This window comes from Lonchura striata, chromosome 3 (assembly GCF_046129695.1).
Source record: "Lonchura striata isolate bLonStr1 chromosome 3, bLonStr1.mat, whole genome shotgun sequence".
Lineage (NCBI taxonomy): Eukaryota > Metazoa > Chordata > Aves > Passeriformes > Estrildidae > Lonchura > Lonchura striata.
This window is the reverse complement of record NC_134605.1, coordinates 17,934,861-17,962,789: the sequence shown is the minus strand read 5'-3', so window position 1 is coordinate 17,962,789 and position 27,929 is coordinate 17,934,861. Positions and strand designations below refer to the sequence as shown.

The following is a 27,929-nucleotide window of genomic DNA, read 5'->3' as shown; positions in this document are numbered from 1 at the left end:
TTCCAGAAAATGAGCACGGAAAATGAGTGAGCTATTTCTCCTCTTTCATCATGCTGCTAAGCTGAAGAGAAGCAATCCAGGCACAACTCTCTTTAAGGCAATATTGACAATTAAACATCACAGCCTGCTTTAACATCTTTTTTGCTACCCTGCCAGACTGTCATATTTAAGTTCTAGCTCTGCTTAGTGTCTTTCAGAAGGTAGGTAGTGCTGGCAGTTCCTTTGGCATCGCCCTTTACACGTTAATTTACAGAGAACATACACACTAGGGAAAGCACACTTCATTCGCTTCAATCTGGATTTTCTTGATGGAAAGTTAACTAAAATGGTAGGGACAAAGCTGCTGTTAATTTTCCAGCAGACTGAGGCTTGTAAGTCTGTTTTTAAAATGGGATGTAGACATATCTAGACACCGCCTTAAGACCCACAAGAAAGAGAAGAGGAAACAGAAGAAGAAGCTACACTCAACAAGACCCTATAGCCATATTTGTGGCAGCATCCCACTCCATGTCAACATTAACCGCAGGACATGAAAAACTCCCAAATTTTTTCCCCCTCGGTCTAGAACCAAATTTCAATTTTTTTGAGAGAAAGACAGCACATAATTGAGAAAAGGAATCACATGCTACCCCCAACTGAAAATATGTAACATTACTGAAATATTCTATAAAATCCCCATCCACCTCCCTTACTGAGGGAGGTGGCATTTTTCTGTCCATTGTCCCTTTCCGCGATAAGCACTCAGGAATATTCCTCACCATCATCTGCTTTATTGGCATGAAGTCGGCACTCTGACGCACACGCTCAAAAATCCTCTGGAGATGGGGGTTGATGAAGGCATCATCTGCCAAAGGAAAGCACACAGCAGTCAGTGCAGGCATTGCAGTCTTCAACACAGAAAGAAATGTGCTCCTGCATTCAGACAAGTCAGGCTGTCCTGCCCCAGGCACACCCCAGTGAAGGTTTTAGAAGTAATCCTTTAGTTTTTTTGGTGTGGTGACAGGCTGCACAGACCCAAGAGCAGAGAACTCTGCCTCTGTCACACACCTGCCCATCTTCTGGCTGGCAGCAGTAAAACATCCACGTCTAGGAGAGGCCACTGCCTCGTGGAAACACAGATCACAGAAGGGAGCCCTGGACAGCCATCTCAGCACTCTGAGGTTCCCAATGTGATTTAATCCAGTTCATTTTAAGGGGCAGCAGCTTCTCTAGAATGCTATGCAATGGTAAAACATCACTTACACAAGTAATGAACTCTTGGAGAAACCAGGATTCAGCATCTGCTACTGTAAACAACTGCCCAAATGCAGAGCAACTACAAGTGAGCAGAAGAGAACACAGCTGACCCCAAACTTTTAAGCTAGAAGTATTTAGCAAGCAAATATTTACACTTATAAGAGAAGGGGCTGGGGCATCTTGAAAGATTAGTCCTCTGCTTGAGCAAAGGCTTCTACAACTCAGAAAAACTACCATTGCTGGCAAATATTTCATTTCATAAATGATTATAGAGGAAATCAGATTTTTCTGCTCCTCTCCCAACACTGGAAAAATCCAGGCTACAAGCCTTGATCCTGAGAACTGAACCTGCACATGCGATTGTGACATTCAAACACAAAATTATTGTTCCTCTTTAAATACACATGTACGAACCACCTTATGTCTGTCCCACGAAACAAGAAACAAACAGTGACCTTAAGAGGACTGTCCTGGGAAGAAGGGTGGAAAGGAATGGAGAAAAGAAGATAAATAATGCAGAGATGTGACATTAACACTCAGCATTGTTTACAAATTCCCACTGAAGCCATAGCAGCATTTAAAAGTACTAACACAACCCCACTGTGGAACCAACAGGAGTTTTTAAGAGGAGCAGGCTTTGTAGGAACAGTGAGTAGAGCTCCTGCTGTGACGTTACAAACCCGCAAGAAGGTGAGACATTGCATTTGCGTGTGCACTGCGAACACTGAAAGAAACACCTGCTCTGTCACTGATGGTGTATCACTGCCCAGCCTCTGAACATGCTGAAAAATATTCTCAGGGCTATGTGAAGGTATTAACCATCATGCTGCAACATGTCACCTGCACTGCTAAGGGTGACTGGGCAAAAGGAGAATAGCTCTAAGAGCGACTCCTGCTCCCAGAAGCTGTTTGTGTCAAAGCATCAGCATCTGCCACAGGCATTCAGGATCAACTACCTTCATTCTGCTCACTGCTGACATCCATAAACCTCTCAGGGGGTTTCAACCCCTAATCTGGGAAGGCATCCATCCTTAGCTGGTGTGTTTGACCACCCCCACCCTTTGTTCATGAGCACAACATCAACTAGCCAAGAAACCTGCAAGTCCAGGCTGACTGTACAGAAACTCAGCAGCAATGTCAAAAATCCGTCTTGCCTTGGATGCAACTCTGCCAGGCTTACAACATGCTGATGAATAAGGTTTTACGTCTTTGTGGTCAACTGGTGAGGCCTTACTGGAACAAAACACGAAGCAGGAGCCAAGTTAGGGCACTCTCAGCTGGCAAATGCAGCTGCATTTCCAACATCTCCCAAAACACAGGATGACTGGGGGCCTTTGGCATCTTTTCTGTGCATGACCTTTAGCAACATGGGTCCCTAACAAATCCACTGACTCCCACATCAGGGAGACACAACAGACATCAGGGGTTTTAAGGACACTGCTTTGTGACTTGTGCTCAGCTACAGGGAGCTCCTGCCCCCAGTTAGCACCCAGACCTGCTGACAGAAGCAGTTATTCAAACTCACCAGGCCCCAGAGAAGCCCATGGCAAGACCTTCATGAAACCCTCCTGTCCAAACAGCCACCCCAAGAAACAGAGACTCTGCATTGCTGATGGTGTCTGATTTATTTCACCACAGCTGTCCCCCATCAAGCTCACTATGGACCTGTGTTCTTGTCAGGCACAGCAGAGTCCACACGCTTACAGCAAGAGTCCAAATGAAGGCTGGGTACAACCACATGGAGATCCCACGTTGCTGAAGGCCTGTTCCTGACACCAGGGTGAAGTCAATCACTAAATATTTGACACTCCAGCCAGAGCACCGTAACATTAGGAGACAGCAGACAAGTTGTAAAAATCCAGAACATTTTTGCTGCTCAGAGACAGCCTTTCATAGCTCCCTCCTCTGCACTCACATCCAGGCCCAGCGCAGCTGTGACCAACCTTGGGGACACAGCAGGCACAACTCAGTGGTGTCCCAAGAATCTGAAATTAATCCCACCTATGGTAGATGAGTTTAACTGCAGAGCTCATTTCCAGGCATGGCTTGCTCAGCCCACATACCAGAGGCACTGGAAAGCAAAGAGCACAGGCACTCCTCCTAGATCTGCACTGTGAGCCATCAGTGGCACCTGGCAGTTTCTGGAGGGTGAGAAAACTGCATGTGGGTGGCAACCTTTGACACAGCAGCTGATGCCTCCCCACTAGGCTCTGCCAGGTGGCCATCAGCCTGGCAACCACCTAAACCAATTGATTAGCAAATGAAGTGCCAATCAGGGCTCTCTGGGACAGTGAACTGATCTTGTTTTGTCGGCAAGCCCAAAGTATCTAACACTCTACTAGATCCAGTCTCATCAGCTAATACCTACAAAAATTCAAGTAGAAGCACAAGCCAAACAAAGTGACTACTTCAAACACTCAGACACTTACTCAATTTCAGAAACATATTGAAAGCTATTTCCAGACAAGTCTTACAACTATTTTTGGCTGGTTCTTTCATTCCCTATCAGGCTGGGCAGGAAGGCAAATTGCAAAGGTCCAGATCAGGTTTGAACTGAGCACACTTGCCATCTCCCAGGAGTAACCTAACAGTTTAGAGCAGGCACTGATGTCACTCATGCCTTCACCTGTGGTCACTGGCCTCAGAGCTCAATGGCTTAAGTAGCAGCTTGAAGTCTTTTGAGGATGGAAACAAGTGTTTTGTACCTGATAAGATTATCAGCTATACTGGCCTTTCCAGTAAAGCTTCAGTGCCCACAGAGCACATAAACCACAAATAGGTTGCTGTAATGGGAGAGTATTGTGGATGTAACCTTGACCACTTTTGGTGAACAAAGAACAGGATCACATTCTTGTTGCCACCCTCCTTTCTAGCAGGACACCTGCGATTAGAGTGTAATACAGCTCTGCTTCTTAACAATTGTTTGTAACACAGACATTAAAATTCACAGTGTCACCCTACTGTCAACCAATTTCAGTTACACATAATAAGGACATTGAGAGAGTGGTGGTGTCTAAGTACATGCATCTATTTATTTCATACTGAGATTAGATGGAACTCAAACGTTTGCATCACTGCTCTCACAGGAGAAAGCCATTTGTTTGGTCTCCCCATTCACTTGACACTGCCTGATTGCAGACAGTTGACCCTGTGTCACACCTGGCAGCACTAAGGACAGCTGAGGACCTGTGCTGCCACTTACCTTGAATGCTTAGCATCTGTCCCAGCTTCAGTGCCGCTCCCCGGACCTTGCACAAGGTCCTCACGATCCTTTCCGCATTGGCTTCTGACAGGAACGGGCTAGAATCCATCACTGCTTTTTTCCCTGAGGGCAAGGAGAGAGAGTATGAATGAAGAACACCCTTATCTCGGCAAGCCCACTCCACTGTGTTAGACTACATTCAGTAGATTTGCCCTTCCCTAGGGAAATCAAACCAAGACTACACCAAGTGCCTTCACTGCAGCCCAGGGGCACAGGCTGAATTGTACATGTGCCTTGAGACAACTTTGATATCGTTGGCTTGAGGGCCAGGAGCAGCAAGCCACAGCCTCCAAGAATGTGCTGCTCTGTAAACTGTCTGGGATCCTGGGTAGATAGATATTGGTGCTTGAACTCACTGTGCCAGCCAGCACAGCCTAAAACACTGTGCAAAGGTGCCTTGAGTCTCACACCACAGGCTGCAGCATAGCCATAGCCTCAGAAGGGCAGCAGGAGTGAGCCACAGCAAGGGGGAATCCTCAAAAGCCTCAGAAGCACACTGGCACAGACCAACAGACCTCTTCCAACCTCTTAATGTGAAAGCTTACACAGAACAAGGCGAAAATCTACACACTCAAACACACACTTTCCTGTCCCCAAGCATGTGTAAAGCCTGATGTCTGACAGGCTCAGAGAGGTCACACAGCCATGTACACACCAGTGCCACAGTTCCAAGTATGCAGCAGGGGGTGTGTGGCATAAGAAGCACTTCACTTAAATTTGTTTTTTAATTTAGGAAGACTCTGATTCTAGTTTGTGGTCCCTTTGGGAGAAGCAAGCCAGAACTATCTTCCAGGGCAATGCCCAGTAGAGCAAGGGCAGAGGGGGTAGGCAGACACCCACTCACCTCTTCTGCTGGAGCTGCAGATCAGCTCCTGCTGACAGCCAGCCAAGCAGGAGGAAGTCAGGTTTTGCAGCCAGGCTGCAGAGCTCACAGCTCACATGCTGATCTTGCAGCTACATTGTTTTCAGAATACTTTACATGAACAGAGGACAGAACAGCTGAAGCCCCCATAAACAATAAGCAGCACCCGAAAAGGCACAGCAGATGAAAACAGCCATGGAGATCCCAGGCAGCAGATGGAAATTACTGGTGTGTCATGTGCTGACTAGAGCAGCCAGAGATCCTCTCCATCTCCTGGTAATTCTCAGGAAGGTACACAGAGGGACTTAGACTGGCCAGGGGACAGGAGAAATAACAGAGACAGACTGAGGTAGCTGCTGTCTAAACTCTGGTAGCTCCCACAGCTTGGTACCATTTTGCTGAGGTGCTAAGCATGTTACTGATCTGACAGACACCCTTCAGTCCCTGCAAGGAGCTGGATTGCCTACAGACCTTCCCTGCAGAAGTGATTCCACAGAACTCTCCACTGGCAGAGCACAGATGTGTTAGGTACAGGCTGCTCTCCTGCCCTTCATCCCCCTTCTTTCTTTCAACTGTTTTGTGGGATAGCAGCAAGATGGCACGGTCTGTGGGACATCTCTCTCTACAAATTCCTGTCCTAAGTCAAGGATGTACAGGAAAAAGAGGAATGAAAACACCAGAAATACACAGGACAGCCATCCTGCTCTTAAGAGCAAGATATGGAAAAGCAGGACAGGTCCAGAATTCACCATTTCCATCACATTACAAGCCTCAGAGCACGTTTTTCTCTGGATAATGGATGTAAGGAGACTTAAGAGACTGAACAGGTAAAGCTACCCAGGGCAGAAGGATCTGGCTTTACACACTTGAAAAGCTGTCTCTCAAGTGTCCAGTCAGGAAAACTGTGTCCTTAGCAATGATGAAGCATACCCCTGTATGAGAAGACACACAGGACCAAGGGAAAGTATTGAATCAAAGCTGTATCTTCCCTCACAGCACTGCACACAAAAACATCCTCCTTTGAGTCAGCAGCAGAATAAAGGGGTTAGTTAATGATTAAAGCCACATCCAGAAGCCAGTGAACCCTGACAATTTTAACTCTTATCAGAGAAAGAGCCAAAGACAGGCAGTCCCAAATCCTCTTTTCCTGGTAGGCTCCTCATTGAAGACTCTAGGGGCAATACCTGATCACCAGGCAGCCCAACAGCGGTGAGCAGCTCTTCCTTATGTACTTTGCTACAAGTATGCATGAACAAGAAGGTGACCTGGAAGCAAGAGTGAAAAGAAGTACTATGTCAATGGCAAACAGAGAGAAAACAGCCACAGGCTTCCAAGGCTGGGTGGAAAGGGAGTGGGGATAAAACCCACCACAAGTTCATGAAAAAAATGCACAATTTTCACTGAGTTAACATTTTACCCAAAGATGGCCATCACTTTTTGTTGCCTCACATTATTTCCTCCCCATCTTCAGATCACAAAGCTAGTTTCACTTATTTCATCAGGGAAAGGAAAAAAGGCAAATAGAAGTCACATACCAGCTGTGGCAACATGGACACCTCAGAAATTAAGGCTCCTGCAGCCACAGTGCCTGGGCTTGAGAGTTCTTCCACAGAACAGGCAGTAGGTTGACACCCTCACTAGTGCTTGACCTGCTTTTATTTTTTTTTCCCTTCCAAATTCAGAAGCAGCACGATCCTTTCAAAACCTGGGAGGAACTCACTGCTGCATCACTCCTTTTCTTTGCCACTGTCAAATGGAGAACTAGTGACTAGTCTTTGTATTTGTTTTACAACCATCTGCCATAGAAACTTTGGGGCAAAGGAATATCAAGAACATGGCCTAAGCACTTGAGACTGACAACCCAAGAATATTGCATTGTTGCCTTTCATAAGAAAATCCCACTGTGTTCAAATCCAGGCCAAGTGCCAGCCTGTCAGGGCTCCGTCCAGCCTGCATTTGTGCACTGCCTGAAGAACTGCCCAGGACACATCATTAATAAGTGACAAAGTTGTCCTTGAACCCAGTCTCTATACTTGTAACAGCAGATGTTTATTTGGGCACTCTCATTTTAATTCCTGGGAATTTATTCTACTTTCCCATTCCCACCCTGTGTGGGCCTTATACTGTATTGACATACAAGTGTGTATTTACATACACATTTTAAATACTGAGGCTGCCATCAAGGTTACCAGTGACAAAGAAGGTTATCAGCCTAGCAGAAAAATTCAAACTGGAAATCAAGTCAGTCATCCTCTTTTTAACAAGATAAGATGAGCCAAACCACTCAAAGATGGCAGCAGAATGAATTTACGTCCAGGACATCAGGATTGGATAGAAAAGGAAGAAATTCACCAACTCTTGCACCAGACATATTTGTTCTAGGCTAGGTCCCTAAGAAATGAATTGTTTATGAAAAAAGAGACAATTCAAAATAGGGAGAGAAGGGTCCTGTGGCTACTAACCAAAAATGGGGAAGCTGAGAGGAAAAAACAGATCAGCACTAGCATAATTGCTACAGAATGTGCAGGAGAGTAGGAATTTGCAGTCCCTCTGATAACAGCAATGGAAAGAAGAAGTACAAGCTGTGCTATCAGGATCATGTGTAGCTCAGGAGTGCCTGGCTAAGGGGTTGGGACTAAAGGACCAGTGTTTCTAACTCCATTTTAAGGGTGTAAAGACACTTTAGTTTGTACTAACTAGGCAAGAGGAAGGCAACCAAGAGAAAGCTCTTCCTCATTACTCCTGGATGCCAGTGAGAGTGTGAAATTCTTAGGCATGCCTTTGGGCATACACTCACATCCCACTTGTTTAAGTCTGGAGTGCCAAGAAGTTACTATTAATGTTGCAGCAGTGGGGAGAGAAATTACATCCTCCAGCAGCTTCCCAGGAACAGGACAATATGTCATTCTCAAAAGAGAGGTCTCAGCCCAAACTCATGGTGCTCGCAGCCACAAAACTTGGGAACAAATGCTTCAAGCTGAAATCAGGAAAGGGGTGCAGAGGTCTTTTTAAGGAAATGTAAAGGTACTTATGTGACGAGATTTCCCCTAAGAACAGCTCAGATTGGTACTGTCAGAGAAAACAGTAAGAAAATGGAATCTTGTACTCCCACTGTGTACCTATCCTCTGCTGTGCATTGCTGCAGGAGCAGAGCCCATGGGGAGAGCTCTCATTCATGGAGCCTTACCCACCACTCTAAAATACTGTGGAAAACACACATCCAAGGACAACAGCTAGAGGCTGGAGCTGAGTCACCTGGAAACCTTCCTGTGTCTTTAGCCTGAGAAGCCCCAGAAGAGTACAAAGGCTGGAAGTCATTTGCTTTTGCCTCACCTCCACACTTGCTGCTCTTGGCCCATTCTCAGTTCCACTATTGATATTACTCTCCTTTACAGCACAACCACTGCTCCAAGATCTTATCTAAGCAGACTTGACAGCAAGAGAGGAAGCAACAGGAAAAGCCAAACAAACACCTAAAAATAAAAGCCAGGTCATTTTCTAATTCCTTGCCTAGCACTGAAGTTGGCAGTTCTTATTGCATTATTTCTTAACCAAGTTTGTTCACTCTTCCTGAAGCAAGATTCAAGATGTTTCCCCCATCAAGAAGATAAAAGTTTAGAGGTGCAATTGCTTTATTGCAAGGAGAAAGTGTCTTCTGCCCTCTAAATTAAAAAAAAAAAGGTAATCCTTCTCATGCTGTAAGAGAGAGGAACAAAGCTCATGTTATTCCCTCAAACTTCATAGCTCTGCAAGCTCATGTTTTCACTTGGGATGTGCCCAATTAGAAAATACTCTGGCAAGCAGAGAAATACCAACAGTTGTGCAATTCTGCCTCTGTTAAAAGCAACACAAATCATCAGCTTCCAACAGGTATCAACAACCTGTCAAACATCCCAAGTGCTGAAAGAAAAAAGCCTTCAAGGATTCTCTACAGAATGAACTGTGTTTGCTTGACTGCATGTTTTTAAATCAGAGCAAAGAAATCTAGCCATCCTCAAACACCTCAGGTCTTAAAGGGAAACAAGAACTCTTTGCCAAAGAGCCTTTTTCTCTGCTGGGCTGCTCTGTATTGCCTTGCTGTTAATATCTGCATTTTGGTTTTCCAAATGCAAGCAGAGTGCTGGGTCATCCACCTCTGCCTCCCACTAATGGGAATGTATTTCATATCCTGGAGTGTTGTTTTATTTTGGTTGGGATTTTTTTGTTCAGTTGCTTTATTTTTTCAGTGTTGTTCCCCCCTCCAAATGTCTTCATTTTTCAGTCACTCCAGTACCTCATGAAACAGAGGTTGAGTTTCCATCCTTCTTCCCTCCCAAAGATGACCAGGGTGAAGACAGAAACTGAATTAGAGTAGAATTACAAGCAATTGTCATTATTTAAAAGTAATGCTTCTGAACCAGGAACAATTTGACTTCATTTTTACTTCTAGCTACAAGTATTTCAACCTTTCATCAGCTCCCTCCAGTCACTGGAACCAACCTAAATACACAACCAAACCAGAGAACCAGCTGAAGGCCAAACAGCCTGCAGCAACTGTAACAGACTTTGACATTTTGCAGTATCCCACCAAAGCTTTTTCTGGATAAAAAACAAGTGAATGGAACCACAAACTTTAGAGTAATCTCATGTTCTGGAGAAGAACACCTGGATTTTCTATGCCCTAAACCATTCACCACACACCCCCCACAACATTTTACCAACACAATGCTTAGAAGAAAGCCACCACAATATCATCAGGTACAACTTCAGAACATTTTACCTCCAACTTCAAATAAGCTGGAAAAGACAGAGGATCAGGTCAATTTGCACAGCACAGCCTTTTGCATGTTATGAGAATCCTTTAGAAGCAAAATAAAGGAGCATAAAGTGCTTTGTCTCTCTTACAAGAGAGCAGCCATCCTCCAAGTTCCTCCTAGGGAGAGCATCCTTTAATTTCAAACAGACTACAACCACTAACAAAATTTTCAGACACACAGGCTCATCTAAAGTTTCTGTACTGATAGAAATGCATTGTTTCACTGTTTAAAAAGAATTGTTAAATCAAGACAATCCAAGAATGGGCACAGGGATAGTATTCAACCTCAGGGTTGGCTATGGAAAAGTAAAGCTGTACAAATTGTGCTGGCACAAACACATTCTCTGGAATATTCCTCTGACCTCTGTCTATGTAGTGAGGCTGTGGTGTACTGAGATAGGAGAAGAGCTAAGAGATAAAGAATAATATTGAAAATAAAAGAACTACCCATATCCCCCATTATTCTGTCTCACTACCCAGCCTTCAAAAGAATACAAATTTTGCAAATGCAGGTAAACTGTGTCTAGGGATAAAGAGGAGGAAAAAAAGGAAATAGAAGGACATTGAAATGGCTTACCATCGCGTTCCTCAGATCTAAGGCTCTTCTTTGCCACTTCTGCCAGCGCCCCAATGCCAAGACCAACAGCTAGTCCTTTAAAATAAGAAGAAAAAGACTCAAGTCAGGATGAAAAAAACTTTCCAAGCCACATACAGAGGCATTTTTAGTAATTAACTTTATGCCACACATTCAAACACACAACAGCTCTATTAGAACATCCCGGCTTTTGTGATGGAGTCATCTTCACCAGACACTGAAGAGTTTTCTCCTGTACTTCTTCAGCCCAGTATGCCAGCCAGAAATCATAGGCTAGGCCAGTCTGGGACATCTGGCTTTTATAAAGCATGTCACAAGTGTTACTCAGAGCTTTGTGCTCTGGCTGATGTTCTGCTGTAGACTCAAATCATGGAGTTTAAAAAAAGGAAAGAAAAAGAAGCCAAAACTCACAAACATGGTTCTCAAAGTACAGTTCTCAAGAAGGAACAGAATCCCTCTCACTCCCCACCATGCCACATTAGCAGGAGGAAAAACCCTACTTAGCATGAAGCCACTGCCAATGGAGTGTAAACTTGTGCAACCCTGCTGTCTAAGCATTAGGTTTAATTGTGCTCATTAGCTGCCTCTTCCTTCCATGAGCTCATTTACTGTGATGAACAGAAACATATTTTTCCCCGAGGCTCACCTTAGACCAGCAGTGTTGCAACCTGCAGTCCAAGGAGCTGGGCTGGGGAGTAGTCCCTTACAGCAGTAAGACCAGGAGACAAAACACCAGCACTCCACATGCCCTATGACCCTGGCAAGCAGGGAATTCCAGGCTGGTTTCACAGCCACAGGTTAAGCCAGGACTACAAAAGCAGCATTATCTGCCTCCACTAACCAGAGCAAAGGCAATGAAGATTAAATGAGGCACAGATCTAATCATGCAGCAGTCCATACAATCAAAGGTCCCACTGTCTTCCCAATAGCAAAATATTTCTTTTTCTGGACAATAAATGGCATGGGCAATCCAAACCGCTGGTGCTGCTCCATGTCTCCTCAGCAGTGGTGCATCCCGCTGTGCTCAACTCCCACAGTGCTGACAGTACTGGGGGCACCTGCTTTCCAAGCACCCCAAGCCCTCTTCACAGCACTACTGGAAAACTTCCCAGGTAAAACAACCAGGGAGCAAAGTCAGCATAATGAAGGAAGAAGAGCTCTCCAGCACATGGCATAGGAAGAACCACACGCACAAGTTTAATGGACTCAAGTGAGAAAGCCTGGCCACAAACAAGGTGACCCTCATCCTGGAACTGGAGTTTTTCCTCTCTCCCATCTCTCCCTCAGTACAGTTTCAACCCCCCTCTCTCCCAGTACAATTTCAGGCTTGTATAATTTGTCTGCTTCACAAACATCTCTACTTTTAATCTTATGGACTACATGCACTGGTACCAGAGAATCCTGCATAAGGTGAAGCACAAGAGGCATAAGTGACATTACAAGGACGTTGGGGTTTGGGTTTGTTAGTTTGGTGTGGGGGTTTTTGTGGGATGGTTTTTGTTTGAGGTTTGGGTATTTTTAATTTTTCAATATTTTCTGCAAGTTTTTCTGTGGAGTTGCAGCACTGAAGGAAGTCTGATGTTAGTAACTAACTTGTGTGGACTTTTCAATTGTGCCAAACCATGCATCACCAATGAGCAAGTGCTTTGCACTAGAAATCCAGAGATTTTATTAGCTAAACAAAGCGAGAAAGATACCCCTGGGCTTCACAGAAGAAAAAGCAAAAAGGCTTTTCAAACACAGCATAAACACCTACCAAAATGCTGATACATGATGATTTCCAGTCAGATCTCACATTCAAGACAGTAACTTAGGTATTTATTGGCTTCCTGTTTGACTCTTGGTACTTCTATCTCATCAATAAGATGTGATTTTCTAGACTAAATACCACTCACAGAACATTTCTGTTGGCATTGATCCCACTTTTACCACCTCCAAAACATTGCTCCCCCCACCATAAATCAGCTTGGTCATTATCAGAGCTAGACTGAACTGACTGGCAGCAGTTGGTTTCAAATTAAAAACAACACATCTTCTTCTAAAAGTTCTATGATCAATGTCTAAAATTAAGAATTACTGGATTTACTGCCTGAACATAAAATAAAACATATCAGAAGTTTCTAATCTCTTCATCATTAAGACACAAACCACTTCAAAGGTAAATGAAAGTCTAGGAACCAGATTCTACTCTGTCTTGCAGAATAAAGCTGGAGAGGTTACAGCTTGTTTAAAAGCAGCTTGGGTTTACATCAGTGCGGGCAAGATCAGACTACAAATGAACGTGTCTTGCACCTTCCCTTTCATGGATGTACACAGCTAAGCATCAGTAATAATACTGCTCTAGAAAAAGAGCTGCTTTTTCAATAGGCACTCTTAAAATTTCCTCACTGTTCACTCTGTCCAATTTCCAAAAAAATGAACCCAAATCACCAATCAAACAACAGTTTTATATAAAGTTGGGCAAAACCAAGTGCATGGTTAAACAGCTGCTAAGCTTTAAAGATCTGAAGTTTAAACAAAGGCTTCAAGCATCTTTAAACTATAATCACAGAGTTTGCTGCTGCTCAGCAATCAAGGTTGCAGAAAATGAGGATGTAAGGGTGGATGTTTGGGGTCAAAGTGCTTGCCTTTCCAAGTAATCACTACAGATGCTGAGGTCCTGCTTCCCAGGAAGTACCTGGACATCTGCCTGCCAGTAGGGAGTCATGAATGAACTCCTCTTGCTGCTTTGTTTGAATGTGAAGCTTTCTTTACCCCCCTCTTAAAATGTCTTTATCTCAGCTCCCAAGTTTTCTCCAAGTTTTTGCTCTTTCCTATTCCTTCTTGCAGTGGGAGAAGCAGCTATATGGGGCTTAGCTGCTGCTGTTCACCTGTCACCAGCAACAAGTCACCCCTCCAAAGAACCTGCAGTACTACAAAAGCACTCTCCTCCTCTGAGCTACTAATGTACTTGCACAGGACACTCCTGATGTCCTTCCCTTGTTTGCAAGATGTGTATTTCCTCCAGTATTAATTGTGATGGGACAGTTCTCAGCATTGCTCAACAGCCATTGTTCAGCACCTTGAAAAAATATCCTTAAGTACCTCTATAAAGTCATTGTCCTGCATTTTGCACTCCATGCAGATTATTTCAGGCCTGGAAAATGCCACTTGGTTCTATACCAGCAGAGTGGCTCTTAGAATGTTTTCCAGGCATCTGCAGCATCTGGTACACTTCAAACCATGCCTATCAAAGGATGATCTGGAACCAGTTTTGTTCAGGGCAAAACCTCTTGCTCAGCAACTGAGACAACAAAACAAACAGGAGCTGAATGGGCTGTTACCACTCTGCTCAGCCTGCCAAGCTCCCACCCCTGTGGTGGCAGCAAGACCTTCCCCTGGAGCAGCCTGTGTCCTGGTTTTGGTCACATAAAATACCACAATCACCACACAGCACACACTGAAAGCTCCACAGCTGGACAGAGCATTGAAAAATAAATGAAAGGCTCGTGGGACAAGATAAGGACAGGGAGATCACTCAGCAATCACCATCACAGGCAAAATAGACTTGACCTGGGGAAATTAGCTCAACTTATTACCAATCAAATCAGAGTAGGATAGTGAGAAATTAATACTAAATCATAAAATACATTTCTCCTATTCCTCCTTTCTCCCCGAGTTTAATTTTATTCCTGAATTCTCTACCTCCTTCCTTTCCCCAGCAATACAGTGGGAAGGGGATGCTGGTTACAGTCATTCCACCACACATTGTTTCTGCTGCTCCTTCCTCCTCAGGGAGAGGACTCCTCACACTCTGCCCCTGCTCAAGTGTAGAGTTGCTCCCACAGGAGACTGTTCTCCACAAACTTCTCCAGTGTGAGTCCTTTCCATGGGCTGCAGTTCTTCCCAGACTGCCCCAGCACAAGCCCCTTCCACAGGGTGCAATCCTTCAGGAACAGGCTGCTCCAGCAGGGTCACAGGTCCTGCCAGCAACCTTGTTCCAGTGGGCGCTTCACACAGTTTTCTTCAAGCATCCATCTCTTCCACTGGGGGCTCCTCCATGGGCTGCAGGTGGGACTGCTCCATTGTGGCCCTCCATGGGCTGCAGGGGCACAGCTGCCTCACCAGGGCCTTCACCACAGGCTGCCAGAGAATCTCAGCTCCAGCACCTTCCCCACCTCCTTCTTCCCTGACCTTGGTGTCTCCAGGGCTGTTTCTCTCACTCCTCTCTCCAGCTGCAATTTATTCTCGATTTTTTCCCCCTTCTTAACTCTTTTCCCAGAGGTGCTGCCACCATTGCTGATGGCCTTGGCTTGAAGCAATCTTGGAGTCGGACAGGGGGGAAGCTTCTGGCAGCTTCTCACTGAAGCCACCCTGCAGCCAAACCCTTGACAAGCAAACCCAATACACCCACTCCCACTCACATGCATATCTGAATCCAGCAGCTCTCAGGCCTGGATATACTTTACTAACATACCTCAGAGTAGGTTTTTGCTTTTTGTTTTCAAAATTGTTAAAATCACATTAAATCTAGAATTCACAAGCTTCCTGAAATGTCTTTAGTGCAAAAGAATCTTATTATATAATTAAAATAATAAACTTAGAAACCAGGAATATGATTAAGGGAGACTGGAGCAGCTTAGAAAAGTCAAATAAGGCAAGGAAGGCAGAATGGAAATAAAAAAAACAAGAACTGAGTAGGTGGAACTGATGACCCATCAGGCTACAAAACAAGCATGGAACAAAAAAAAAAAAAAAAAACCAAAATAAACCAAACAAAAAAAAAACACTGCAGAAAGTCTGTTTCATCAATTAGAATCCTGGGAAGAAAAAATAAATAAAAATCAAGGATGCTATTTAGTACTATAAATACACCTACCAGCAGTCACTCCAGGCACTGCAAGCAGCATACAAAAATACATGTAAAGGACTGAGAAGTTCAGGAGAGGATCTTGTGCTGATCACAGAGCAATATTAGCTCAGTATTACACACAAGTGTTGGACAACACGATCTTAAGTCTTTCCAGTAAAATTTTCTTTGTCCACAGAAGAGCTGAGAAGCCAGGCAAACTCAGCAGTCCAAGTATTTTTGCCTCCTGTTGCTAATTTGTCCATCACCCACCAGAGTGTCCTGAAATACTGGCTGAGACACAGCTGAACAGTCCCTGTAACATGTTTTTCTTTTTTTGAGAGAAAACATGCAAAGACAGGAGGAGGAATGGGATTATGCCAGTAGCATGGGAATTCAGCTATCTGAATAGTTAAATTAACTCTGTTTTTGACCTACTCAACATCACTCCACCTTATCCAACATTAAAATAATACTGTTGTAACATGGAAATAAAGAGGGGAAGTGGGTTTTATTTAAAAAAAAAAAGTGTTAAATAAATCAAATGATCGTTTGATTGGTGTGGAGAATATAGGAGAAGAATCCACCTCAACCACTTTATTTCCCAGAATGATTTCTTGGGGTCCTCAAATGAAGATGGCATCCCAAAGCACACAAGAAAATTCTTTCACAAAAATTTACTTGTTTTAAGCTGCATTCTCTTGCAGATATGGAACAGCTTCCTGCCCTTAGTTATTTTTAAGGCAATGTAAACATCCAGGCAGTAGAGCAGGAAATAATCATCCCCCACCTCTGCCATTCCTTGTTTGAGTCTAATAATTTGAATGTCCTAGGAAGCAAGGACATAGCTGGTTCACTAATATTCCACAGGTTAACAGTGATATTTCCTGCAATATTTCTTTATCCCCCCCAATCCAACCTAGCCTTCAATACTTCCAGAAATGGGACACTCCCAATTTCTCTGGGCAGGCTGTGCCAGTGCCTCACCACCCTCTGAATAAAGGATTTATTCCTAACAACTAATTTAAGCCTGCCCTCTGTCAGTTCAAAGCCATTATGCCTTACTTGTCCTTGTAAAAAGTCCCAAAATATTACCAAGGGATATCTTAAACTGAAATAAACTACCTATAAATCACATCTGTTGTTTGCTAAACCATTGTACTGACAGTACTGTTTCTCTTTGCTGTTGCACATTAAAATTCAGAGAGAAAGATAAGCAATGAATGCTAACATGAGATTGCAGAAACCAGAGAATATGAACAATTTCTGCAAAAGAATTTTCCCCCAGAAGCCCTCTAAAAGCAAGCACTCTCTCTTGGCAGCCATTTTAATCATATAAAGCAGACAACTGGAGGAGAGTAGCAAGACCAAAAAAAATAAATGACACACAAATTATGTCTGGAGATGCTGCTTATAAACAATCTCTCTTTCCTACTCTCCCTTAGTGGTTTTGGTCTGATGGGGATATTTGTTTTGGTTTTTACCTTGAGGTTAGAAGAAGACAGGTTATACTTCCCCTAGAAGCATGAGTTAGCCTTCCCTCACACAACAGCCTTGGGTGCCAAAAACTGGAACATAAAGCAACAGCACTGGAACCCAAAGTTCACAGAAAATTTGGTCATCTGCCACTTCACATCTACCAGTTGTCAGCAAGCAGCAACAGATGAACTCAGAAGATGACAGCTAAAAGTGCTGTGATACTTCCCATAACATTCAAGGCTAGGTTAGAATGGAGACCTGTGTGCTGCTAGAGCTTAAGAACATAGTCAAGTGAGGTTTAGAGTAATGTCTTGTTACTCCAAAAAGCAGATCATGAACCCTGCTTCCCCTTAAGGAATAATAAGCATGCTGTGAAGCCAGAGTGCCTGCAACAGACTACAGGGTTAAAGAGATCTGACAAACATGAAAAACTTATCACAAAATTCACCTGCTGTTTATTCCTGCACTGCACAGGATCAGCCCCTACCCCAGCTCCTCCTAGTGTGCCTATTAATCTGACAAAAGGACACACAGAGAAAGAATAATTGTTTTTCTATAAAACAGTTATTTTGAATTACACTTGACAGGTTGCTTTTTTTTCTTCAGGGATCTGTAACACAAGGATGACCACTTTGTACATGTGCTTCTCTATCAAATTTTGCGGAAGAGAATCACAAGAGCCACAAGAGACTGTTCACAACCTATATAGGCCACTATCATCCCAAAACAGTACAGTCACAAAAAAAAAACACCCACAGGAACAGACAGACTCCTCATCCAAGGAGGAGAATTACCTAAGTAGCACTGGCTGTGTTCATCTCTCCACCTGCAATATATGATACCTTATTCCTTAGGAACATGTTAAGCCCTTTGATGATTTTGGATGCAAGACATTAAATAAGCATCATCTGTCAATATTACTTAAGACAACAAGCTGCTTTTTGATGTAGTAAGTCCCATTCTGTATGTAAAATTCATTTGTATTTCAGCTAGCTTGATCTTACAAACTCAGAATTTACATCCTTCCTGGGAGAAAATGGTCTACAAACAATGGCAAAGTAAATCAAACCTTGACTATTATCATCTCCCCATGCTCAAAAAAGAATACCAGGAGGAAATATATGTAAACATTGTTCAGAGAAGTAGCAAGGATAAAGCTGAGGAAAGATTACTTAAAATAACAGCTGCTCCAGCTGTCTCTGCTTGACAGTAACTGCAAACTGTAAGGACTGGGAGAGTTTCCTCAAAGTGCAATCACATGTGCAAGACTGGGGTATTTGTACAGGCTGGGGAACAACCTGCACCTCAGTCTCTCATGAAAACAGCACAGCCCACATGGTATCTGTCACCATGACAATGTGCAGCTCTACTGTGCACCCCCAAATCGTCTGCGCCAAACTGTTAAGAGCAATGAAAAAGCCCAAATCGAGCTCTGAGCTAACCAAGCTGTTTGTGGGAAAGCACTTCCCTATTAGCAAGCTGAACTGGCAGATGGAACCAGGCAGTGGTGCAGAGCAGGATCCCTGTCACAGCCAGCCATTACCAGCAGGTGCAAGTGCCATGGCAAACTGGGAGTGCAAACTGACCTCCGAAGTTGGCGAGTCGGCCGATCCTGGTGACTGGAACCTTCCTCTCCCGGGCCCGCTCACTGAGCTGCAGTGGAGAGAGAGAGGGAAAAAACAAAACAAGAAATCCACAAATTAACTGGGCACATGGTCAGATACCTGGAAAGCACAAGCCAGAGCACTTGAACAACTCCATGCTGCAGAAAGCTTTCCTTGAACCCAAGCCTTGTATCTAGTGGGAGATTTTCAAGGGAATACAGAGCGGAATGGGCACATCATGAACTGAAATATTCACTGAGCAGAGGAGAGGGCAAGAGGGTGGGAAAGACAGAAGATCTGATAACCATGTTTGGAAACCCCATTTTCACTTTCAACTCAGCAGCCCTTGTATTTTGAACTTGGAGAAGCCACACAATGCTAACTCAAACTCCCTTCCACACATGGAATTAGAACTCATAGAGGGTCATCAGATTCACAGGACTGTAGACAGTTCCTCCAGGCACATCAGCAAGAGCAGCTAAGTATACAGTTTCATCCAATATCCTGAGTGTGTGAGCCCATGGTGGCATCTGATACTGGATGTGGGGAAGGAGCACAAGGTGACAAGTATCTGCACTGTGGGTTTGCACTCACACAAGCACTAAAGTGACAATTATGAGCTATGCTAGTCTCCAATCTACTTATGTTCAGAGCAGCATTACCTCCACCTCTACAACTGCAAGATGCCACACAGGAAGCCACATTCTCCACTGTGATTAGCTTAGGTCCAATTCTAAGCCTATGTACACTTTTTAAACATCCTCTCACATCAGATTATGTGACATAGAGGGAGCAAGTGTGAAAAGAGAAACTGAAAAGCTATTGAGGGAACAAATATCACAGAGCTAATGAGCACGACACTTCCCTCTTTTGCCTCCAAAAATGGGAATAGAGGAAGAGGAAGAAATGAGAGAAACATAGGAGAAGGTGAGTAAGGGCAATCTAGTGCAGACACCACAGTACAGAGAATCCTTAATTAAAACAACATACCATCTGTTTGTAGGGTTTCTGCCCTGAACCTGTTTTGGCCTGTCTGGCTTTATCAATATCTTCAGCTGTTAATCCACCAACAGAGGAATGGTCTTGGTGAAAAGCTCTATTTTGTCCAAAGGCAGTAGCAAAAGGATTTCCAGAGTCCCTAAAGCCTCCAAATAACCTTGCATCCATTTTGGGAGGGAAAGGCTTCTGACCCATGCCAGAATCTCCAGTCTCATCAATATTTCTAAAAGGTCCATTTGTTGTGTAGGAATAAGCAGGGCCTTCAGCGCTGTGTTCCTGAGGTTTGCCAGGGGCAGTGGAGAAGTCCGTTGGAACATCTGATGGCTCTCGGGCTGAGAAGTCATAGTCTTTCCCAAAATCCTCACCCAAGACAGTAAAGTTCTGCTGCTTGCCTAGTTCCTGCAAACAGTAATTGAAATACTTTAAGCAAATATCTTAAACGTTGCTCCCTACCCACCCATAGTCCTCAGAGAAGAGCATGCAGCTGGGTGTCATGTCTCCACAGTAAAGAATTGTAGAAACAGAGATTCTGCAGACATTCACAGTAAGAGACAAGAAAGAAAGGAAGACACACTGAAGATGCCTGGAATCCCTAACAACCTTTTAACTCCACTGATGGGACACATTCTTTAACAGTTTCTCAAATATCCATAACCGGAGATACTTTGTTTTTACACACACTGCCAGAAAAGGTCACTAAATATGGAGTTCACTAGAAGCAATGCACTGCTCAGAAAAAACAGGTGATTGGAGCTGCAATACTACATAAGAGTAACACTGTTTCCCCTCATCCCATCCTGTTTTCAGTCACACAGCATGAGCACTTCCAAGCCCAAAGCCACCTGAAGCAATACCAGATACCTACTTACAGGCAGAGTAAGCTCAGCCTGTCACAGTCATAACACTACCAACTGCAAAACACATTCCATTATTCAACCACCAAACTATGTGTTGTCATCCCAAAATAAATAAAATTCTGTGCCTGGAGCAAGGATAACAGCATCAGGCACAGCAACACTGCAGGCAAGATTCTCCTGACACTCTTTTCTGTCCTAACCTTGCAAAACCTGCCCCACAAAGTCCAGATATTTCTTAACACTTTTCAGTCAAAAATAAATACATAAATAAAAATTGACAGCAGAACATTTTCTCTAGTTCACTTATTCCTTGACATAGTCTAGTTACCTATCTCAGCAGTGGCAATACCATAAAATAACTGGTGACTATTACAGACTATCAACAGGATTTTAGATCCCGCTGTGGTCAGGCAAGCAGGCAGCATATTTCAGGCTCTTTCCTAAACACTAATTACATTTCCCTCCTTAGAGAAAAAAACAGAACATGGTCTTTCCTGTTATTCAGCAGGTCTCATACTATTCTGAAGCTCAACATCACAGTGGGGGAAGAGAGGAGAAATGTTTACAGATGGGGACTGTAACCCACAGTACTGACAGCAATTACAAGCAAGAAAGCTTTTTTACCTCCATACTTAAACTTTTAGAAACATGCCAGACAGCTAAAACCCTGTCAATTAATGTAAAAGATCTTCCTCTCTACAAAACAGAAAATGCTGTATGTTTATATTTCTTACTGAACCCTGCTTAGGCAACAGATTTTCTTGCAACCCATTTACAGAAAGCAGGGCAAGTATTCTGCACTTGTGCTCATTGGGCTTCTCTTGTGCAGAGAAACATGCACAGAAACAGAACATCTCTCTCTCTCGCCTCTTAGGTGCAAGAGGAGGACAATGACAAGATACAGCACCATCCCCATAAACAAACACTAGTTCTACTTCAAGCTTAAGCAGAACCCAAGAAAACACTGTCCCAGATTCTAGGACTGAAGCTATAGGTTGCTCATTGCATAAAAACCATCCAAATCTCATTTGTTAGTTTCTGCTTCAAAAATGATCATCTGAGCTACACACTGCTTCTAAAGGATGATTGAGAGAGAAGTACCACAGAGAAGCCCCTTGCTTTCAAAAGATGGCAGCACAGCAAATGTGAAGCTCTTATAAATCTATCCCAATCTCCAATGAGAGAAGCTGCTGTCTGGCTTTCCTTATGTTCCTCATTTGAAAGCCAGTTCCAAAAATCCAGCCTGGGCTGTAAATGGTGAACGTGAAAACACCTGACCCTGAGCCACTCTGAAAAATAGCATGTGCATCAATTCTGCCAAGAAAGGAAGCAGCACTGAGATAAATCCAACGCACTCTAGAAGAGCTCCTTCATCCAATGGACTCTAAAAGAGAGGTAAATCAATGCCCAAAGTTTAAAGGAGACTCTAAGTAACAAAGCTGCTGACCAGTCTTACCAAGAGCTCGATCTTTTACAAGATGAGACAAACAGAGCACTTCTCCAATTCAGCATGTCTTAAACACTAATGGAAACACTAACATTGCCCTCCCATTAGTCCAGGCACCTTCCACACACTACAGGTTCCAATGAATTCTCAGAGCACTGCAACATTACTATTATCAATCCCACACTTCAGAACTAGGCTGTCATTCAAGATGTGAGTTCCCTGACACTCACACAACAAAACCAAAAAAGTACCTAGAGAAAAAGCAAAACATCAGACTAGACTGTGCACAAAGAGCTTTGCTTACCTGCACCTTCTCTAAGGCAGAACTGAACTGTTCCTCAGCAGTGGCCTGGAGAGTCTTTGCAATGGTGACTGCATCTCCCCCGAGGAGCACCTGCCGAAGCTGTCCTGCTTGGGTTTCCAGGATCGCTTTACTGAGCTTGGTCAAGCCCCTCATGACCATGATGGCATCACCTGCCATGACTGATGTCTTTCTGTGCTGAAAGATAAAAAAGGAGAGGGAGCAGGGAGACAAGATGTCAAGAACAAGTTTGCAGCAGGTTTCATGTCCCATAAGAGCTGGTAGCAGATCCCTGGCAAATCTCTTCCTGCCTTGGCAAGCAGGCACCATGGGAATTTGTCTGCAGCCCAGATAGCACTCAGGCCAGCCTGAGGGCCTAGTTAGCTGATCTTACCAGGAAAAGAGAACTCTCCTTGTTCTCAAGAGTTAGGATAACTTTCCAGGACTCTACACAAATATCCAAGTTACCATTGACCAGGGCAAGCAAAGACAAGTAAAAACTGCAAAGACCATCTTGATTCCTTCCAGATGTTAGAAGTGGATTAAAAATATTAACATTTGACATTTCATTATTATGGGGCCTTGGAACATGTTCTCAGGTCTTGATAGCACTGATGAAGTTCACTGTTGCATTCCATTCCTGCCCTGGAGTTGTGCCTGCTCATTTGACATAGTCAAATTTCTTAACTCCTACACAAGTGATGAAGCTTTGTCCATTCTCCAAAGGTAGTCTGCTCCATAGGCTCTTCTGTCCTCAACTTGCAGCTTATTCTGCTACTTTTAAATGAAAGTTTAAGCATGCTCACATACCTACCACAGCATTCACAAAGTGGTGCACTACAGTGGATTTTTGACTCAGCCCCCTTTCCTTTTTAAGGGGATCCATCTCAGATTTGTAACAGCCTGTGCCACTTCAGTGTCTTCAAATACAAACTGGGCACTGCAGGATGCAGGACAGAGTGTGTCTGACAAATATAATTTCCATCAACTCCTTTGGCTCAGTCTAGAACCAAGCTCAGGCTCAGGACACTGGCTCTCCTACACCACTGTGTCTCACATAAAAGAAGTCCAGTGGCTGGGGTGCAAAACCATTTTGCAGGGGAGATTTTCACCTGCCTATTTCACTCATCTGCTACACCTTTAAAGCACAGACAGGGTCAGGCTCCAGACTGGCTCAGTTGCACATGTTACCATCTTTATTGACATAGACAACAGAGGCATGCAGTTGGAACAAGATGCTGACTAAGGTCCAACCTTGCCCATACAGCAGTTTCTGTAATGATTTGGAGAGAAAAAAATGTTCTGACTGCAGTAGGCACAGAGCACTAGTCTAAGGCCACATATTTAAGTTATTTTCTAGGTAGGTATACAGGTATCATTTAATTTTGAGATGATAACCTGTCAACATGCACACGTATTCAACCATAAATGTTAATATACTGATGTGGTACAAGTGGTCCTGAGTCAACAGCACACAAGGCATTACATCCAGCTGCAGACCACAAGCAACTGGATCCAGTTATCTTTTCAGGAAACACAAGCCCTGTCTCAAGCATATCTGCTGCACCTGTCAGGAAGGAGAAGAATGGACTGCTAAAGCTAAATTTCTGTCTAAATACACAATTTTGCTGCAATCACACAGGAACTACACAGATTACTACAGCTGAACTTCAGAGAGGCATTATTATGCAAATTCAGGATAAAGCCCAGTTACTGGGATATTCATTCAACCACTGCTTTATCAGTGATCAAAATTGGGAACAAGCACTGGAGACAGGAAGTATTACACTGACATGTTGTACGTTCACTCTTAAAAGGACAGTCAAGTGTTTACAATGAATCTGGGCATAACAGGTTAGCTGCAAAAATAAAAATCAAGCCCACCTAGGTAATTTTAATGTGGTTCTCATTATAAGACCTATCTATATGTCCAGACTTCTAAAGTGTTACTCCTGCATCTCTCTGAGTTTAAGCACTGTGATTTGTTTTAACTTTGTATAATGCACTTTTAAACTCAAAAGTTGCCTGTCAGGTAAGGAAAGCTACTCTGTCAACAGGAAGTGTTTTTCTACCCCTACATCTTCACACTGGAAATTTCCACATGGATCTCACCCAAAGCATTTATTTGCAGGCTGTCCCTGCAATTCAGAGCCAGGCAAAGAAATCAGCCAACAACCCAATACTGTCCCAGCTGAAATGAGACCATTCAAAGATTGCCACTATTAAGAAATAAGTGCTTTTGTGATGACAAGTATTAGCCACAAGGAAAGCTTGAGTGCAAAAAAAGTTCATTTCCTCCCAGTGAAGGGCAACAAAATCCCAAGAATCCCAAGAAGGACAACAAAAAGTAAGCCAATACAGACTTGGACAACACACACAAAAAAAATCCACTTTTAACTTGTATTCCTACTAATCAACAGTAGTAAAATGATACACTTCTTTCACCCAAAACCAGCCAAAGACTTTGTCATAAAGCGACAGTTATGATATGCTAAATGTGTGGTTTTTAATATAAATAAATCTCCAAACAAAATTTCAGGGAAGTTAATGCAGCCAGAAGTAGAAAATATGAATTGTGCAACACTCATTCAACCCTCCACTGCTAAATATATCAACATGCAAAGAGGACCTATTGCCCTATACAGACTTGGCTACAAGACACTGCACAGGGCAAATTCTTACCAATCTCTCCCTAACTTCCATTTTACCAGCCCCACTTGCTCTGCACAGCAGCTGTAACCACCTAGGTACCAGGTAAGTGGTTTGTTAGCTCAGAAGCATCAGCAACATGCTTCTATGCAGTGCTGCCAAAAGACAGGCTATTCTAAATAAAATATATTCTGCATAATCAAGAAGGTAAAACACTACACACAAAAAAATATTCAAGCATTAGGAAAATTACCTTTTTTTTTTTTCAATGCAGTAAGCACAATCAAGGACAAGAGACACAAAAACTGACACATACTTTTGAGAAGGCTGGTACTGTACTAAACAACTACTTGTGTTAATACCCCACACAGACAACAGGCAAAGCATTTTTTCCTCATAAGATGAGTTCTATTCATACCCTACTAAATCAATAAATACAGTATAAGCAAGCTCTGTCAGAAGAAGATTTAGGCAGTGGTTCCAAATGGAATTGGTCTAAGTGTACCAAGTCTGTATCACACTTGACCTGCTCCCTGAGGATTCTTTATCTAGCACTAGCAAAGTGGGGCACTGGTAGCACAGAGCATGGACAAGTCAGTGGTGTCTGCAAAAGCTGTCAGAGTGCCTCTAACCTGGCCTGAAGAAGACTGCCAAGTCTTGATTGTGAGCCCTCTTCCAAAAATAGGCAGGGTCACAGATTTGGTTTAGTAAGCTTCTCACAGTTAAATGAACTCCTGGAAAACGCCCATGCCTTCCAGCATGGGGAAGCTCAAGCCAAGCCATCCTTGGACACCAGGCAAGGTCCACACAGTGGGCAGAGGGGCTCCTACAGATTAGATGCCACCTGATTCAGAGCCCTGTTGTAACAGCAAAACTCAACCAATGCCTGGGATCCTCCTGTGTGCAGGAATCTTCAGCCTCACAACCCACCATTCTCTAGAGTCAATGACTGCCAAGCGTTCCCTCTCCAACATTCCAGACTATTGGACTGAAGGTATAAGCAAGTGCAGTTTGCTTATCACTCAGCTTATCAGAGGCTAATAACAGAAACCAAGAGCCTCGCTACAAGCAACACAAGGAATCATGTATCTGTCCCACTTTAAAAACACATTCTTCCATTCATTCCCTTTATTTTCCATGTGCTAATATCTGTTCCTACATACACACAGATCTGCTTGAGACTCCATCAGCTTTCTTCACTTGTACAGTGAAGACTTACTCAGATATACATATGCACCTGCATACAAACACACGTGTGTATGTGTGTATACATATACATACATATATATATACATACATATATATATACACACACACACATATATATATATATATATATATATATATATATATATATATATATATATATAGGATGGACCAAGACAAGATTTAAACACAAGATTTCTAATTATACAAATAACAGAAATATATCTGAAAGTTTTCTGTGCATGGCGACACAACCTTTTCCAGTTTATGGGAACTACTTCTGCTATCAACACTTTCCTAAACACCCAAGCACTGTTGGATAATGTTGAATAATGTATTCAAAACAGTGTTGTTTTGAATAACAAAACAACATAACACAAAGTAACTGGCCAAAGAAAAAACATCGAAAAATCTCCCAAACAAAACCAGAGCAGTTTTACAGCCGCCAATATTCCCCCATCAGGTCTGAAGTTTTAGCTGCCTTCTTTATCTTCAACTTTTACTCTAAATAAATGAAAATAAATAATAAAATAATATTCGCTTGGACAGGTAGTAAGGCAGATCATTAGATATCACATATCAGGAAAACAGCCCTCTCTCCATTATCCTTTATTACAATCCCTGTTATCTTAGGTGCATCTAAACAAGGACTAAAATCCTGGCTTCAGTATTATAACCACCCATATCATCACAGCAAGTGTGGCAGGAGTATAATGAAATAAAAATAATAAACACACAAACAAGATGCAGAAGGCCAGATACTCAGGACATTGTTCCATGGCCATGAAACAACAGTAGACTAAGTTCAATATAACTATTATTCATTAAGCTGCTCTGTAACTGTTCTTTTACAGATTTTTTCCAATTCTTTTTATGTTTGTTGCCATACCAACCCTTTTATGTGATCCTTTCATTCATGGCCTTTTTCAGTTCCATCACACACCTCCCCACCAGCTCCTTTGATACTAGATTGCCAGGTCCCTGCCTAGATGTATTTTCATTAGCTGGATTCCTTGGGTTGCAGCTGACCCAAATTTTAACCATGCAGGGCACAAAACCAGCACTGTAAAAGGAAGAAGTTGCCATCATCCTTCAAATCAAACTGAAAATCCACCTTACTTATCCTTCATTCTTCCCTTCCCCATAACTCCTACACATTGCAGCTCCAAAAGAAGTGTCTTTAAAGATATGACCTGTAACAAAAGTAAGGACCCCTATATTTGATCCTGCCCCATGGCTTGCACTCAAGCCCCCTTAAGCTGAATTCATCAAGTCTCTAAAAGCTGCTTTACAACCACCCTTCCACAAAGCACTTTGCCAATGGCATTTAAAACAAACACCTTTGAAGGGCAAGCAGAACTGGTTTGCTCCCTAATCACTGCAATAGCAGTACACACACTGATAAAAATGGGCCGCTTGGCAGACAAATGCCTCTTTCCAAAAAAATTCAGAAGGCTTAGCACTCATTTTTGGCAAATGACAGTTAGTTCAAAACCCTATTTCCCCCATAAATGGCTTGACACACATAAGAGTGAAAAGAATGCTTGGACACTTTAGCACAGCCTGCTTTATTTCAGGCACAGATACACCCCTGAATGCTCTGGACCAACAGTCCTGTTTACTTCTTTCAGGACAATGTCTGGGGAATGCAATAGCATAATTACAGCCCACATGCCTGGAATTAACACAGTATCCTTCTACCCACAGATGGAAATAATCTACACAGATCTAGAAATAATTTAGCCACGATTAAGATTCACCACAATTAAGAGAGCAAAGGACTCATTACAGGTCATTTCTGATATGCCT

At 43.1% G+C, this 27,929-nt stretch overlaps 1 protein-coding gene across 2 annotated transcripts in view; it reads right to left on the bottom strand.

The window, feature by feature from the left end:
- COQ8A (coenzyme Q8A) overlaps positions 1–27,929 on the bottom strand; it is a 42,761-nt gene that overhangs the window by 8,946 nt on the left and 5,886 nt on the right. For both annotated transcript variants that reach the window (XM_021537004.3, XM_077781917.1), the window contains 6 exons: positions 22,269–22,463; positions 19,652–20,059; positions 18,644–18,710; positions 10,733–10,807; positions 4,439–4,561; positions 759–844 (listed from right to left, as the gene is read on the bottom strand). In XM_021537004.3, coding sequence (XP_021392679.1) covers positions 759–844; positions 4,439–4,561; positions 10,733–10,807; positions 18,644–18,710; positions 19,652–20,059; positions 22,269–22,445 — 936 coding nt within the window. In that variant the 5' untranslated portion in view covers positions 22,446–22,463. The remainder of the gene's footprint in view (positions 1–758; positions 845–4,438; positions 4,562–10,732; positions 10,808–18,643; positions 18,711–19,651; positions 20,060–22,268; positions 22,464–27,929) is intronic.